This window comes from Saccostrea cucullata, unplaced genomic scaffold (genome assembly GCF_032062105.1).
Source record: "Saccostrea cucullata isolate Sc308-1 unplaced genomic scaffold, CSIRO_AGI_Scuc_v1 ctg2225, whole genome shotgun sequence".
Taxonomy (NCBI): Eukaryota; Metazoa; Mollusca; class Bivalvia; order Ostreida; family Ostreidae; genus Saccostrea; species Saccostrea cuccullata.
Window position 1 is genome coordinate 44,250 of NW_026928018.1, and position 18,589 is coordinate 62,838.

At 33.8% G+C, this 18,589-nt stretch overlaps 1 protein-coding gene and 1 long non-coding RNA gene across 2 annotated transcripts in view; one reads left to right on the top strand and one right to left on the bottom strand.

The window, feature by feature from the left end:
* LOC134276201 (uncharacterized) overlaps window positions 1-18,589 on the bottom strand; it is a 35,083-nt gene that overhangs the window by 11,416 nt on the left and 5,078 nt on the right. Inside the window, exons 2-3 of the mRNA XM_062758481.1 lie at window positions 17,026-17,178; window positions 1,605-1,728 (exon numbers count right to left, since the gene is read on the bottom strand). Of these exons, the coding sequence (XP_062614465.1) occupies window positions 1,605-1,728; window positions 17,026-17,178 (277 nt within the window). The remainder of the gene's footprint in view (window positions 1-1,604; window positions 1,729-17,025; window positions 17,179-18,589) is intronic.
* On the top strand, window positions 4,410-11,625 carry LOC134276203 (uncharacterized). Its single transcript, XR_009993992.1, has 3 exons — window positions 4,410-4,457; window positions 8,992-9,067; window positions 11,203-11,625. It is a non-coding gene; the product is annotated as an uncharacterized LOC134276203 (long non-coding RNA).

The window sequence follows — 18,589 nt, forward strand, 5'->3', positions numbered from 1 at the left end:
AAAAAAGAGGACTGACTGACTGACTGACTGACTGACTGACGGACCAGTCAAAAACATTATACCTCCCGCAACTAGTTGCGTGGGGTATAATTATACATAGTGTAATTTATGGCATTGTTATACCCCCCGCTTGAAAAGCGGGAGGGTATATAGTAATCGTTAATTCCGTCCGTCTGTACGTCTGTCCGTCCGTCTGTCTGTCCGTCCGTCCTTCCGTCTGTCCGTCCGTCCGTCTGTTACGCTTTGGGGTACCCATCTCTTATCCGCAACTCCTCTCACACCACTGAATGAAATTTGATGAAACTTTCACAGAATCTTTATTACATATTGCCATTGTGCACCTCCTATTTTACTTTTTGATCCGACACATATTTTGGGTTTCCGGGCCACAGGAATACATGGACTTTTTCACCAGTTATAACCATACGGGAGGCGGGGGGTATCATTTAGTGAGCTCATCGCTCACAGTACCTCTAGTTTATATTGTAATCATTTAATAAATATCTTTCTCTTTCTCTCTTTGGCTAACAGTACGTGATATGGAATTTTAATCTGATGATTTTAATTTTTACGGAGAAGTTCAATTTGTAAACCAGAAGTCTCTGTTGAGACTGAAGCTCTATTGGTTTGTACTTAAAGCAAAGGAAGAGAAAAGTACTTAAGCAGTAGAAATTGAAACTTTTCAACAGCAATAAATAGAATAATGATCCTTGATTAAGTCTCTTTATGTTCTTAGGGTAGTCTACTTGCATGCCACATTATATTATAACCAGACTAAAACAATTATTTGGAGTAGCATTTTGAGAGTATTTAACAGAAATTTCTATTTTTAGTAACCACGGCAACACCATTCATCGAAATCAAAAATGATAAACAGAATTATGTATCTTAGTGTAGTCTACTTGTGTGCCAAGTTATATTGAAATCAGATCAAAACTGTAAGAGGAGTAGCATTTTGAAAGATTTTCACAGAAATTTCTATTTTTAGTAACCACGACAACACCGTTCATCGAAATCAAAAACCGATATACAGAATTATGTATCTTAGTGTATTCTACTTGTTGGCCAAGTTATACTGAAATCAGACCAAAACTGTAGGAGGAGTAGCATTTTGAAACAATTTCACGGAAATTTCTATTTTTAGTAACCACTGCAACATCGTTCATCGAAATCAAAAACAGATGCATAAAATTATGTATCTTAGTGTAGTCTATTTGTGTGCAAAGTTTTATTGAAATCAGATCAAAACTGTAGGAGGAGTAGCATTTTGAAAGAATTTCACAGAAATTTCTATTTTTAGTAACCACGGCAACACCGTTCATCAAAATCAAAAACCGATACACAGAATTATGTATCTTAGTGTAGTCTACTTGTGTGCCAAGTTATATTGAAATCAGACCAAAACTGTAGGAGGAGTAGCATTTTGAAAAATTGTTTACAGACATACGGACGGACGACGGACGCATTACCATCACATAAGCTCTTCTGGTCTCTGACCAGTAGAGCTAAAAATCAGCGCGTAAAAATTTAAATTAAATCACCCTTTTTTTATAAAATTCATAAAAATTTACAGCAGTAAACATTACCCGTTATATAGTATTTACCTCTGCTACGCCAATAACTCCCAGTGACAATGGACATGTTTCATTGGTAAAAAATCTCAAGTCTGGTACACTTGAAGTGGGAACACCTCCAACTACTTGATTTCTTTTATTACATTCACCAGGTCTGCAAGTAAAAACTTTATGATCTGAAGGCCAACATTTTTTTTTTATTTTAGGTTTATGAACATCAGACTAAAAAGTCCCTAAATAGAGGAAATAAACAAATATTTTTGATTAATAATTTTCTTTTAAAGATTACATTCATTTTTACTCCTTTTTGCTCTTCTCCCAAACAGGATCCTTGTCACTGCTCACACTTACAAATAACAAGAGGCCCACGGGCCTTATAGGTCACCTGAGCATCATGCAACAACTTTCAAATGATTGAATTTGTTTCATGTTTTAAGGTAGATGCTAAGGCATTCACAATTTTGGAAGAGGCACTCTTGCTCACCATAACTATGTACTTAGTTAGTTTATTTAAAACATAGGAGCAGAGAAGAAGATTTTTAAAGATTTAATGCATTTTCACATTATAAACAATAGAGCCCTGCCCTAACACCAGAACCCCTGACCCTGGGGCCATAAAATTCACAATTTTGGAAGAGGCACTCTTGCTCATCATAACTATGTACTTAGTTAGTTTATTTAAAATCTAGGAGCAGAGAAGAAGATTTTCAAAGATTTAATGCATTTTCACTTTATAATCAATAGAGCCCCGCCCTAACACCAGAACCCCTGACCCTGGGGCCATGAGTTTCACAATTTTGGTAGAGGCACTCTTGTTCATCATAACTATTTACTTAGTTAGTTTATTTAAAACCTAGGAGCAGAGAAGAAGATTTTCAAAGATTTAATACATTTTCACTATATAAACAATAGAGCCCTGCCCTAACACCAGAACCCCTGACCCTGGGGCCATGAGTTGCACAATTTTGATAGAGGCACTCTTGCTCATAATAATTATTTACTGAATTAGTGTATTTAATACCTAGGAGCAGAGAAGAAGATTTTCAAAGAAATAATGCATTTTCACTATATAATCAATAGAGCCCCGCCCTAACACCAGAACCCCTGACCCTGGGGCCATAAAATTCACAATTTTGGTAGAGGCACTCTTGCTCATCATAACTATGTACTTAGTTAGTTTATTTAAAACATAGGAGAAGAGAAGAAGATTTTCAAAGATTTAATGCATTTTCACTATATAATCAATAGAGCCCCGCCCTAACACCAGAACACCTGACCCTGCAGGGGCCATGAGTTTCACAATTTTGGTAGAGGCACTCTTGTTCATCATAACTATTTACTTAGTTAGTTTATTTAAAACCTAGGAGCAGAGAAGTTGATTTTCAAAGATTTAATACATTTTCACTATATAAACAATAGAGCCCTGCCCTAACACCAGAACCCCTGACCCTGGGGCCATGAATTTCACAATTTTGGTAGAGGCACTCTTGCTCATAATAATTATTCACTGAATTAGTGTATTTAATACCTAGGAGCAGAGAAGAAGATTTTCAAAGATTTAATGCATTTTCATTATATAATCAATATAGAGCCCTTCCCTAACACCAAAACCCCTGACCCTGGGGCCATAAAATTCACAATTTATGAAGAGACACTCTTGCTCATCATAACTATGTGCTTAATTAGTTTATTTAATACTCAGGAACAGAGAAAGAGATTTCAAAGAAATAATGCATTTTCACTACATAATCAATAGAGCCCCGCCCTAACACCAGAACCCCTGACCCTGGGGCCATAAAATTCACAAATTTGGTAGAGCCACTCTTGCTCATCATAACTATGAACTTAATTTGTTTATTTAATACCCAGGAGCAGAGAAGAAGATTTTTAAAAACTTGCTGCATTTTCACTATATAATCAATAGAGCCCTGCCCTAACACCAGAACCCCTGACCCTGGGGTCATGAATTTCACAATTTTGGTAGAGGACTCAATGCTGATTACAATCATACCAACAGTTTGACTGCTTGATGTCCAGGAGTAAAGAAGAAGATTTTTTAAAGATTGCACTATTTTTAGTGATTTTTGCCCCACCCCCCAGGCCCCAGGGGGGCGGGGACCACGAAATTCACAATTTTTGTTCATTATCATTATCGTGTCTGGAAGTGTCAAACTTGTGTAAACAAAGGATTTACATACAGAAGGTAGAGGTGTGAACAAGACAATTATTATGAAAATCACTATGATAGGCGAAATTTTTGTATCAGATAAAACAAAAATCCCATATTTTCCTATCAGAATATCAGATGAAATTATTAATAAATATATAAGATATGGTTTTGTGCTCTGATATTGTATCAGATAAGCCGAAATATTCGTTTAACCACTATCTGATTAAATGGAATCCACTGTATAAGTTTGATATCCTCTAGTTATTATACCCCCCGCTTGAAAAGCGGGAGGGTATATAGTAATCGTTAATTCCGTCCGTCCGTCTGTACGTCCGTCCGTGTTTACGAGAGTGCATTTATTGGGTATTTTTCATGCCAAGATTGTACTTATTGGGTACTTTTTGCTTATTGGGTATACCCAATAAGAAGTGTCGCTGAATGTGCTTAAAACACCCTAATTGGGTATTTGCAGGTTAGTACCCAACAAAACTTGGACACGACGATTTGTCCAAAAAAGTGTCCAAAAAAGTCGCTTTCACGGACGCACCGTGTTTTGTGTTTCAGTTTTACATTCGGAACTCTAAAATTATCGAGAGTTCCGAAAATCAACTTCCGTTCATCCTGATCATAACAACGTTTGTTTTCATGGAAAAAAATATGGCTATTAAGAAACATTTAATGTCAACAAGATTGTCTGATTGACAAGAGGAAAGGTAAGTTTATTCGATTAATATTTATCTATTGCTGGGTTTTTGTTTAAGAAAAATTGATTTTAATGTAATTTTGAGAACAAATAGAATTAAAATAGATATATCGGAACAATTAATCCTAAGTTGCACTTGTATGTATTTTGAATTTTCTCTGTCTTTTTAACTCTCTCGAGAAGTATTTAGTAAATGATCGTATATTGTTAGATAATCTTTAATAAATCGAAAGTGTTAATTATTTAAGTTTATATCATAACCAACTAAGTATGTTCTGACAATATATTGGAAAGGGAAATGAAAATTTTAACAATCGTGTGTTCATAAATCAGCTGTAAAATATCGTTTCATGTAATCAGTATTAAAAGCGCAAAGTGAGCTGAGATGATGATAAATGGGATAATTGACAACAACTAAATAATTGTATGTAAGTTCATCTCATCTGATATGTAAGAGATGCATTGTATTACTGAAAAACGTTCAGTCAAAACAGTGCTTCTTTCTGTCTTTGATTTTGAATTTGAGTGTCTGATTTATTTTGATTTTTTTTTAATTATTGTTTTTGGCATTTGTTTTAATTAATTCAAAACAATACTGAAATTAATATAGGGCTACTATAACTATTTCACATGATGGGTGTGTAATTAGCATCGCACGACACCCGGGGCTTCCATTCTTGAGGATGGGGCTAGTGGTTTACTGCACTGAGCAATCTCCTTGGGCTATTAGGAATTTTAAAATACACATGTAATACAATGAAAAGCACCACCCGTATTTTCACTCTTTTTTGCTCTTAAATTCCCTATATGGAAATATTCCAGACAGCATGCTCCTTTATCCACAAATCTCCACAACTGCATCCATTTTGCAGTACTACCAGACTGATTTACGCTTTTTTCCCTAATTTGAATTCCCCCCTTTCCTTTGTTTAATATAGCAATATTTGCATGTACATATATGCCTCACAGATATCTCATTATTAAATTAAATACATTCACTCAATCAGCTCAATGATAAGTGTCATGCAATATTATGTAGTGTTTTTTCCATTTAAAACCATAATTATATGGCGTAATTGATTAAAAAAATACACTTTTGAAACATACAAAATTAAGTAAAGAAATATAGTTAATACATTTAAATTAAAGCTTTTCATACAATTCGCAGCATGGAGAACACCTCGTTTCATCTAATAATACGATTTTATCTTCTCTGAAATGTGTTATTTAACAGGTCTGGACGATTTCTAAATATGGAAGTCAAGAACGATAACCAAAAGTTGCTATAAATGTACATCAAGTACACGTAATTATTTTTCTGTCCAATCAGACAACAGCATTTTTACACACCCCAAAACATACTTTAAAAGAACAAAAAGATAACACGTGCTTTTGTTTTTTTCCTCAAAAAGATTTTTTTAACAAAACATCTGTAGAAGTAAGATGAAAACTTTTGAAGAATAAGGTATTCCTCACATTTTTACCATGAACAACCTTGACATTTTTATCTCGGTAAAGAAAAAAAATAATGCACGATAGAATGTAATCGTTTACAGAGGTATAGATTGCACCAGCAAGTTTTTATCAAGTTCAATTATAACATTTATCAGAATATATTATATGATGGTAAATATAATTTTGCTTTGCCGTCCGATTTTCATCGATAATGCTTAAATTCCATGTGTATAGATCAACTCACACAAGTGTTTATCGTATGGACTATACACATATATAATTTTGAATTATCACGGGTTTCATGAGCGCCTAATACTTAGCTATGCAGAATTTAAATGGGCATGAGGAAAGGCGTATAACGTGGAGAAAAGAGAATCCTGTAATTATACATGAATGCGTTTTATCCTATACCTCGCATATCAGAAACTGCATGAACACTAGTATTCTGTAATAAACACTCAAAAATAATAAGGACTGATATCTTTTCGATAAGATTTTTATGTCAGGCTCTAAAAATGAAATTTTCCGTATTTATATCAGTTTTTAACGTAAGTTAAACCTTTCGGATTGCTAACTCCTAGAGACAGATTTTTTTTATCCCACTTAAAATGTATTCTAAGCTTTCAAGTCGTGTTTGTTCACGGTAGAAATGTCATTAATATTAAATTATTCCCAAATGTGTTTGTTCACGGTAGAAATGTCATTATTATTTAATTATTCCCAAATGCGCATAAAGTTTATAAAAAGTTTGTTCTAAAAAATCTTTTGAGCTTAAAACTTAAAAACCACGTGTTTTATTTATTTTCTCATGGGTTTGTCTAAATGCTGTTATCTGATTGGTCAGAAGGATTAGTGCCTTGTTTATTCTGTGTATTAATAGCAATTCACGGTTATCGTTCTTGACTTCCTTATTTAGAAATCGTCCAGACCTGTTTAAATCTTTTGTATTTTCTTCCACGTCGGAGAAAATTCCAAGAATCCAAATTAAATTTTGATATCTTTATATTTTGCAATTTACGGAAAAGTTCTATCTAGAACTTCAGTACCAAAATTTTTTTCCAAACAACACCACTTTCCCCATTTTCAACCTATACTAAGACGTATATGTGGAAAGTGGGGGGCTAAACCTACGAAGATATGTTCAATGTCTATACTTAGTATATATTTGGGAAAAAAGTGGGGAGGGGGGGGGTTACCCCCCCCCCCCCCCCCGTTCCGACGCCTATGCTTATTATTGAGGAAATAAAAACATCTGTGCATCATAAAGAATCAGACACACAAAAGAGCCTGTGTGGTGAGGGTTCATCAAATATACATGTTGCATGCACTGTATGTTCTCATGTTAACATGGTTAAGTCTTCTCGGCTATAAACGTAAATGATGGTGTGTACTCGATGGAATTTTTTAACTAGGTCAGGGCGTGTGTAAAGATCCTCTGCGGCCGACGCGTGGATCCAAGAATTCACAGAAAAACAACATCAAATTTAAAATGACAAACAATGATATAAGTAATCGCATTTACTAATATGGATTGATAGCGAAAACAACTTCAATTTTTTCATTAGTCTTTCTATAAACTTGTTGTAATTTCTTAAAAATAATACATTTAAGTTTGATTAAGCAATCGAATGTATAAGAGTAAAGCCTGAACCCTCAGAAATTAAAAGCACATGTTACACAGTATATAAGCGGATACATTAAGGTCCATAAGAAACTACGGACATTGGAAAATGAAAGAACACAAAGAATTATTATATTTTTTGCATGTCTAATCTATTCTTTTTATTAAAGGAGTTTAATTTCATGTTTATAATTAAAGAACTTGCAATCATTTTCTTAACTGCAGAACTGTAGCTTTCCGAAAAAATATATTGACAGACCGGAAAGTTAAGTGCCACCCATTGAAGATACTGTATATTAATTGCGCTCAAAAATTTTAGCTTGGTTCTGGCTAAATTCTTTCAAATGCAAAGACGGTGAACTTAAACTCTCAAAGTTGACATCTGCACGAAGCGCGTTAGACCGAATTATTTTTTTTATCTTGCAAACATTTTTTTTTTCGATCATCTCACTTTCAGGGCCAGGAGGGCTATTAACAATAATAATAAGGAATGTTTTTTTTTTTTTTTTTTTTTAAATATGTAAGGATCACACAGTTAGTAATATTTTTTGAGTTGAAATTTTGAAGAACATGGAGAAATAAACGGAGAAACAGCGCATTATTTTGTGCGCAATAAATATACAGTTTCCCAAATTAAATATATATTTCCTTCCTATCCACAACATAGGATTTTACTCTTTTCTTTATCTAATATTGTTAAGATAAAATGCCACTCCCCTTCCCTAGAGGAATGATATAGAAAAATCTGGTATAACTGAGAAAAAAATAACATTCCACTGTTTATTCTGTGACATTAACAAAGCCAAAGAGATGACATTTCAGGCTTTCTGGAAAGCCAAACTTGTAGTCTGCGTAATACTTTTCATTGTACATACGGCATATATGGCTTTAAATGATTCAAGATGAAAACAAAATGATTTTTGCTTCGTTTTAATAAGACGAACTAGTGAATGACCAGAAAAGGAATATTTTAAATCTTTTTTCATTTTTTTTTAAATCATTAATTTATATATGATTAAATTTTACTAGCGAAAATTGAATTAAACTTTAATTTTAAAAAGAATCATCTGTAGTTAATACCCTGACTTTTTTTTGCGACGAACTTTTTTTTCAATGTTACTTTTTAATTTTTGCCTCTATATTTGGGCTTGTCACTTTTAACTCGGGGATAGTAACTTTATTGCCACCAAGCTGTGGATTAGTACTTGATTTCCTTTATTGCACAACGATGACTATGATTTAATAGCACAAAAAGCTAATGGGTTTACATATGTGAATTTATATAATTAATGCTTACTTGTGATTTTAAGATAACTGGAGATAATGATTCCTTTTTTTCCATTGATATTTCATAAATATTTTCCTAAGTATTATGATAATAAATTGGTTTAGATTTTTTTTTTATAAAAGTAATCAATAATTGCAATGGGTATTAAAACCATAATCATGTTAATTGAATATGTAACAGGTCAAACAGGAACTTCAATTGTGAACATTGCAGAGAACACACTCAGAAGAAGATGACCCTCAGAAATAGGACAATTGTAAGTAAACAGCAAAATGATCAGGAATACTTCATGCCAACCATAAGATTTTTAGAGACATTTTCGCTTCTTAAATTAGAAGAGATAGAGGGGAAAACTTGTACATACTACATAACTACTAGGCAACCAACCTTCAACTGCAGGAAAGCTTTTGGTATGTGCAATAAGGCTACATAAACCCTCTTTAGTATTTATGTTGAATTTGTGAAAGTACCTTAGTATTTTTTCTAGTGTTTGCCAACATTTTCATGCACACTGCTTGCTTGTTTGTACTATCATTTTATTTTATATTCTTCAGATGCCCTTTACCTTTGCCAGTTTTCAATCATTTGTTTAAAGGGCATCTGAGGGTTGGTTCCAGAACTTAATTAATTGTAAAGTAAATACCGGGGTACTATTCGGTCACAGGTTATGTTAATACGTGTATAACATTTTGTTCTGATAGAGGTGGCATACAGGAAAAGAAACAATACTAAACATCACTTCAAAGGAATAAAACAGCTTCATCTTTTAGGTGTATTTTATTTGAGGATCACTATTTCATGTCTGATGTGGTGAAAGTTATTCATATTCTGTTTGACTGTAATTTTTCATATTTTCAACTTCTATCCAGCTTAGTCAATTTTAATTAAAGAACGAGGGCGCTTTTGATTGGCATTCGGCAGGAACCTGGGCGTACTTGAAAAGTGAAAATTTTATTGACATGTCACATGAAATATTAACATTTTTTTAATTTATCGAGTTCCTGTGCAACAGGAACGGAAAATATTTTCCCGAAATTGAGCTTTGATTTGCTAAAAAATAACTTGAAAATTGGCCATATCAGACATTTGGTACAAAATGGTACTTTTTTAAACACATTTTTCTAAAAATTATGTCTGGGTCTTCTCTCCATGATTTTGAAACGTTATTTGTGTGAATTTTAATTCAAAGAAACGAATACACTTTTTTTTAAAATGGAGAGAAGACCCAGAGACCAAGAAAAATGAACTTTCCCCAAAAAAATCCAAATGTGTCAATGTGGTGCGTCTTTGTCCTTTTAAAAACATTTATACGTGTGTAGCGGTGATAGCTCAGTTAGTTAGTCTACCTGTTCAGTGCACTCGAAGCGAAAAGTTTTTGGTTCGAGCCTGGCATGGAGCGTTAATTTTTTTTTCATGCAAACAACTATTTAATATTTTGTTCGTTTCGTTTTATGTACTGATGTATTAAAATTTTGAATTAGATAAATTTTGGTTCAGTTTGGTTCTCAAGCGAAATTAATTCTAATCTTCTATTTTAATAATGTACATGTACACGTATCATGCATCTATGCATTGAATATTTTAGGTTTAATTTTTTGTGAAACATTACTATGTTATAGTACCCCCTAGAAAAAAAAATGGACATAAATGTTACAATTTCACAATGTCTTTCAAACTAAATGAAAAAATAACCCATGGACGTGTTTATAAAATCTGACCAGGTATGTTCAGCCAACCAAATCATGAACATTTAAACCATAAATGTTTCGTACAAATGATTCCTGCAGATCACCCGCCAAATGCGCCCATCTTCTTTGTGCAAAGCATACCCCAGGAAGGGGGGATGAAGTGTCAAGTGTGTCTCTGTCCATGTCAATATAATTTCAAAGCAGTTAGTAAGGTTTGGGTCAATTTTAAATCCTCTTTAGCAGAACCATTGGGCTAAAAACAAGACTAATGTGAAAGCTTTATCATTAAGTGTAGAGATGTTTTTGAAGATTATGGACCCCTAATGTACTGATAGTGTTACATTAAAAGTCTAAAATTTGCAAGGAATAGGTGTAAAATCGTTTTAAAATCTCCTTTCTTAACAATCAGAAACTAACAAACTGTCTAATTAATATGCAACATCGTTTTGTGTGTTGAATGATGATTCCATTTGGATAAAATTATGGCAGATGGGGGTAGGATGAAGATGCAGTCAGACAACAAAGAAACAAAAAAGAGTTGATAGAATTTAGTTTTTCTTCCATTTTATTTATCAATACATATTTCTGAATAAGTAATATACTTCTAATTCTTGGTTGGGTTTGATCAACATGAAGGGTGATCTTGCTGTCGTCAAGAAAAACATGTTTTATACGGCAAAGAAATGCCTTTATCTAATTGCAGAATGAATAAAAAGGACAGAAGCAGAACTGAAGGAGATGCATGAAATGAGGAATATTTCAAAGATTGCCTGAGCATAACCACTGCTACTGGATAAACATATGGCAATATAAAAGAGCAGGGTCAATGGAGGTATCATACAGTATAGGCCATGAGAGACCCTGAAGAAGAAAGTATGGAACAGAAACAAAAATAAAACCATTTTGACATTTATTGTAATATAGGATCAAAGCCTTACATGTAAAATTTTGGCATGTAATGACTTTTCTCTTGCTCTAATACTTATAACAGTGATTATTTGATTGAATATCTTTATCCCAATTTGTCGAAAAGATTTGGACATAGTACATCAATTATTTTAAAGTTTTGATACAACGAATTCATTCATCGTACTTGTAACTGAGTTTCCTGGTGCAACACTGTTTTATTGGCTTCAAAACTAAGTTTGTAATTTCCAAACCAGATTAATGAGATACATGTAATATCTTTTAACATCGGTGACTATTAAATCCATTCTTTCACATCTCAGAAGTATTTTTATTATTACAGGGAAAATATGCATTGTACACGTATCTGTAATAAACAGGATTATAGAAATTTTCCATATACCGGTAATACAACACAATCTGAGCATCTGAAGGCAAATATTTTATACTGTGGGTTTTATTCTAATGTTGGGATTTAATATCCAAGAGGAGTTAAACCAATGTCCAATACCTATTGGGTTTTCTTTCTTATTAAAAAAATTTTGAGTAACCCAAGAAGAATGTCCAATTCCTTTTAGTTTATATACTATTGAAGGGATGAAGATATCCAAGAGGAATTGGACAGGTGTCCATTACATGTTGGGTAGTATTCTTATGAGGAGATTCTCAAGAAACCCAAGAAGAATTGGACAAGTGTCCAAGCAATTCAAAAAACCCAAGAAGAATTAGACAAGTGTCCATTACCTGTTGGGTAGGATCAGGGTTCTCCATCATTTGAAATTTTACTGTGTTGCAGAGTTTACGTGAAGCACTAATATTTCGCGGTATTTTCGCGAACAAATTCGCAACTGAATCTCAATTCATTATAATTACAAAAGATTACAAGCACACGCTTATTTTAAAATCGCTAATTATTTACACAAATGGTATGGTCGAACATACTGATAAAGGGGAATAAACGTTCCGAAAATCAGAGGAAATTCTCACCGATAGTCGAACTATACTTAACATTTTTGAAAGTACATTTGCCGTGTTTATTTATCAGTATTCTTGATCTAGTTACCGCATTACAAAAAAGGGACTTCAGAACAGTAAAAATATTTTAAAGAGTTCCTTGAACATGCTGAAATTTCAAAATTTTCGGCAATTTATTTACATCAATTAAATGACTTCGATACGATGTTATGTTTGACTTACATAATTCTTGTGCCGTGGCTCTATAGGAAAGACATACTTAAATATTTTTCAGAAATAATACAATGTATTTTATTGCAAGCCAACTACCAATTAACCGGTACATTGAATTGTGATAACAATTTATTTGTCTTTGTTTCGTCATGCGTAAAGTCCGGCGAGGGTCTAGGAGATAATTGATTGATTACTCAAGGTGAAGCCCTAGTAATTAAGTGTTATAACATTTTGAAATGAAAGACGGTATAATTGTTTGATTAAAGTTTCAGTTAGAGAAAATTTGTGTGTTTGGATTTTTTATTTATCTTAACTCTTACTGTGTCAGCAAAATTTTTACTGTGTCGCATGCATGAAATTTGAATCGTTACTGTGTCGGAGAAAATTTTACTGTGTCGGGAGCAACACAGTAAAACAGCTCATGGAGAACCCTGGGTAGGATGTAGGTATCCAAGAGAAGTTGGACAGGTATCCATTACCTATTGGATGGTATTCTGATGAAACGATTCAAGAAACCCAAGAAGAATTGGACAAGTGTCCATTACCTGTTGGGTTGGATATAGATATCCAAGAGGAGTTGGACAGATGTCCATTACCTGTTGGGTGGTATACTGATGAAACAATTCAAGAAACCCAAGAAGAATTGGAAAAGTGTCCATAACCTGTTGGGTTGGATGTAGATATCCAAGAGGAGTTGGACAGGTGTCCATTACCTGTTGGGTTGTATTTTGATGATGCAATTCAAGAAACCTAAGAATTAGACAAGTGTCCATTGCCTGTTGGGTGGGATATAGATATCCAAGAGGAGTTGGACAGATGTCCATTGCCTGTTGGGTGGTATTCTGATGAAACAATTCAAGAAACCCAAGAAGAATTGGACAAGTGTCCATTACCTGTTGGGTGAGATGTAGATATCCAAGAGGGGTTGGACAGGTGTCCATTACCTATTGGGTTGTATTTTGATGATGCAATTCAAGAAACCCAAGAATTAGACAAGTGTCCATTGCCTGTTGGGTGGGATGTAGATATCCAAGAGGAGTTGGACAGATGTCATTACCTTTGGGTGGTATTCTTATAAACAAAACAAGATACCCTAGAAGAATTGGAAAAGTGTCCATTGCCTGTTGGGTGGGATGTAGATATCCAAGAGGAGTTGGACAGGTGTCCATTACCTCATAGGTTGTACTTTGATGAGGAGATTCAAGAAACCCAAGAAGAATTGGACAAGTATCCATTTCCTGTTGGGTGGGATGTAGATATCCAAGAGGATTTGGACAGATGTCCATTACCTGTTGGGTGGTATTCTGAGGAAGCAATTCAAGAAAGCCAAGTTGAATTTGACAAGTGTACATTACCTATTGGGTGGGATGTAGATATCCAAGAGGAGTTGGACAGGTGTCCATTACCTGTTGGGTTGTATTTTGATGAGGAGATTCAAGAAACCCAAATAGAATTGGACAATGCACACATGTTCAATTGTTCTTGGGTAGTTTAATCCCTTCGTCAAAATACAACCCAACAGGTATTGGACACCTGTCCAATGCCTGTTGGATACCTTCATTCTGCCCAACACGTAATGGGCATTTGCTTATTATTAATTGATCATGACTCAAAAAGGTTTCTCCTTAAAAACTTATTTTTGTTATTCAAGAAAGGTTGAACAGAGTCTGAGATGTGTTGAGTTGTGTTTGCACAATTCATTTTTTTTTTTGCACTTAGGTATTCATATATTTTAATATCAGATATTTTGATATATACAAGTGTATGTCCTAATTGCTAAGAACAAATTAGTTAGGTGGTACAATAAAAGAGCTATATCACAGAAATTGACAAAAATATGGGTTCAAAACCAAAGGTTTTCGGTCTTGTCTGAATTTACCAGCAAATATTAAATATATAATAAATTTGGAATGAATAAAAAACAAAAAGAAAAAACCCAATAAAATACAGACACGAGGATTAATATCCAATAAGATTTGAACAGTTACTACCCAAATAATGCTCTCTCGTGTGTACACATTTTTTGTATCCAATAAGCAGTATCCAATAGGACTTGGACTTGATGTACCCAATATATAACCAAATGTGTGTCCGTCCGTCCGTCCGTCCGTCTGTCCGTCCGTCCGTCCGTCTGTTACGCTTTGGGGTACCCATCTCTTATCCGCAACTCCTCTCATACCACTGAATGAAATTTAATGAAACTTTCACAGAATCGTTATTACATATTGCCATTGTGCACCTCCTATTTTACTTTTTGATCCGACACATATTTTGAGTTTCCCGGACACAGGAAAACATGGACTTTTTCACCAGTTATAACCATATGGGAGGCGGGGGGTATCATTTAGTGAGCTCATCGCTCACAGTACCTCTAGTTTATCTTTTTAATTCAAACTTTGTCATTGGGTGTACTGTTGCTGATTTTCCTATAAGCTAGGTATTTAAGGACAAAGTATTCTCAACTTTTGTAAAATCTTACATTTTTGCATCCATTTTGGTAAATATTTTTGTTTAATACACTTCTGTAACAGCAGGTTGCAAACATGAATTGCTTGGATGATAAAAAGGCTTTCAATAAAACAGCATATTAGAATTGCTTATTTGCACATAATCTTATTTTTAGTGCACTTCCAAAAATGATACTTTGAAATAAACCTGTATATAAACATCAAACTAGTTCTTCATCATGAAAACAATTAAAATCCAGCATCTGAAGCAAGTTTGAGAGTTTTCATCTATTGACGCATCACTTGTGCAAGTTTGGTTCATATACTGTAAATCACTTATCATTCGCAAGAACTTTATTTTCACGTAATTACGCAAGTAATTACTACAGTAAGCTTATGGTTTCTTGGTAATAGACCTGCACCCATAGCTTTTACCTGGCCCATTATCTGGAAAATGTATGTCTAATTCATCACTCGATGCAAGTTGGTCACAGTCAAGGTCATAAGGTTATTGACCTTGTTGTCATTTAAAAGAATTTAATTAGTGGATCTTTTATTGTTCAAAAGTTATTGCGAAGGTTCAAAAGGTTATTTTAAGCATATTGTTTACAGTCAAAGTAACAAACTCATTCACTCATTGACCTTGTTGCTATTTGAAAGAAATTAGGGGAGTAAGCATACCTATAAGTTCACTGCATTATGTTTTTTTATTAATAGAACACATCAAACAAAATTGTATCTAGACTTTCAGTCCTTACAACATAAATAAATTCTGTAAACATAAAACAGAATCCAAACTATGTAAGTCCCATTCCTATTTGCAGTATGCAATTAGTGAACTTCCATTCTGATCGAGTGTACTGAATTACATGGCATTTCATATCAGGATTGTACAGTACAAGCCATTTATTGTAACACCAGTTTTATATAATACTCCATTTTTTATGATAGATATTTAACATGTTTAAAACACAAAACCATTTCTTAATAATTGAATGTTAATTTCTAACATTATTATCATAAGTAAAAGTGTATACTTCTTCGGTTACTATAATAGAAAATTTTCGCCCGTAATATTTTTTTCACACCTTTTTCACTCTTGAGACAATCAACAAAACAAAAGATAACAGCTGTTAACACCTGTTGCCAATGCACTGTCGCTTGTCTATACACAATGGCTTGACTGAGGGGCATAAGACACCTAAGCAATGGCTCGAAGTTTGATTATTTCACAAAGTACATTACACAACAACAAGAAACCATTCCCAATCTTAATTTCTTCTTTTGTTTACGTTGAATTGTACATTGATAATAAATGTTTTTTACCAAACTGTGTTGAATCTAAATTTAGTGTTAATTAACCCAAGCTTTTTTATGCTTGTTGCCTGATCAATGTTCATAATTAATCACATTAATAAACTGTTCAATTAATTAAAAAGTGATGTGAAATTAACTTTTTAACCAGCCTGTCCAAGCAGCATTGATTTACATGCTCGTCATTGTATCAATTAATTTCAATTACCCTACCCTATTTTTGTCTTTTTCTTGATTATCTCCCCTTGTGAAGGGTCTAGTCCCTCTATTTTTACAATTTAAATTCCCCTTCACCCAAAGATGCTTTGTACCGAGTTGGTCAAAATTGGCCCAGTGGTTCTTGAGAAGAAGACGAAAATGTGAAAAGTTTACAGACGGATGGACAGACGGACGACGGACAAAATGTGATAAGAAAAGCTCACTTGAGCCTTAGGCACAGGTGAGCTAAAAAGTTTCAGACAATTCCTTCTAATAGTTCCTCAGAAGCGGACCGGAACAAAATCTGAGACTTGTCTAAAGATAGATGGACAAGCTGACAGAAAGACAAGCTGATTCCAATATAACCCCCCTAAACTTTGTTTGTGGGGGGGGGGGGGATTAAATTCATAACAATTGTCTACAAACTTTATAGAGAACCATTGTTCATATTGAGTAAAAATGCATAAGCCTACCTTGGAGAAAGCATGAAAATTGTTGTAAATTGTAAAAGTAATGTTGTGAAGTCAGACTCAGTCCAAGCCTTGTTGTCCAATCCATTTTCAAGGAATTGCAAATAGGATTTCAGGAAGTCCACTATATGGTAAATGCATGCCCCCAACTGGTACCTGGATAAATAAATGGAATGAGTGTCAATAGACAATGCATAAATGAAAACTTGAGTGTAAAAAATTCCATGTTCAACACACAATTATTACTTAATAGACAATTAAAGCATTATTCTTATCAATTTTTACATTAAGCTTGATTTAAAACAAAGAGATGTTTGTAGAACACCTATGCCCCCTCCTCCAAATAATTGGAACTTTTTCTAAAACCAAGGAACATAAATCTGTCAAAAATGGCTCAGTCATACCCAAGAGAACTTGACCATATTAAGTGATTTTTCTACAATTTTTAAAAGGGGCCTGCAGGGTTCGACACTAACAGTTTTAGGCTTTAGTACGACCGGACTAGTGCTTCTTTTCTCTTACTCATGTTACTAGTCCGTCAAAATATAAATAAATAGAATTAATGTTGCAATGTACTTTTTATACTTTTTTGAAATTAACAAGGCTTCTACATGAAATGTTTATACCAAAATTCGTTGAAATCGCGCAATCAGGAACTACGATCATATTCCTGATCTCATTTGTTTTTCTCTATGCATGATTACATCATCCAAACATCCGACATCTTTCTTTATGTGTCATACTAAATCATGATCGATAAAATGTTTAATTTCATATGAAAGAGTCCTAAAATTAAGTCCCGTATTGACTCAGAACTACTCAACTTCCCACCAAGATGCTAGAAAGCTTAAAATAAATACGGGGTTTTCCAGTGAAAGTTGTAGAGAATATTTGAACATCAGTAAATTCTTTTTTCCCCAGAAAACTTCATTAGTCTGTTTGGACTAATCAGCTACAAATTTTATTAGTCCAAATGAAAATGTATTAGTCTGAGACTAACGGACTATCGTTAATGCCAAACCATGGCCTGGGCCTTTACAATGGGAAATATTGTCGACATTTGTGTCAAATTGGGAAAAATCCATATTAAGATTGTAATTAAACTGCATATTGACAGGAAGAACAAAATATACATGGATAACTAAATATAACATCATTTAATATAATTATTCAATTAAGAAATAAATAACAATAACAGAAGATTTGATCACGTACCGACCCCCTTCAATTCCCATTGAAGTTTATAAACTTGTTATTTATTACTTGTATATACATTTTAGACGGACAATTGAATATTTTCAAATTTAATTATTGCACTAACCGTCCGTCATAGATTTTGAAAAATGACGCAAGGTGTAAATCGGCTTGCATGGCGGTTACGCTTTGAATTCACTAGGTTAAAGGATCTATTTCGAAGGGAATATTTTGTGAAAGACTACTTGTGATCAGAAAAAGTGAACAGATTGGTGTCTGGGAATAATTTTAAATGTGAAAATTGATAATCGGGGCTGAAATGGCACAAGAAACACGTCCGAAGTTTGATGATAAAAGTTGGAGGAATTTCGGT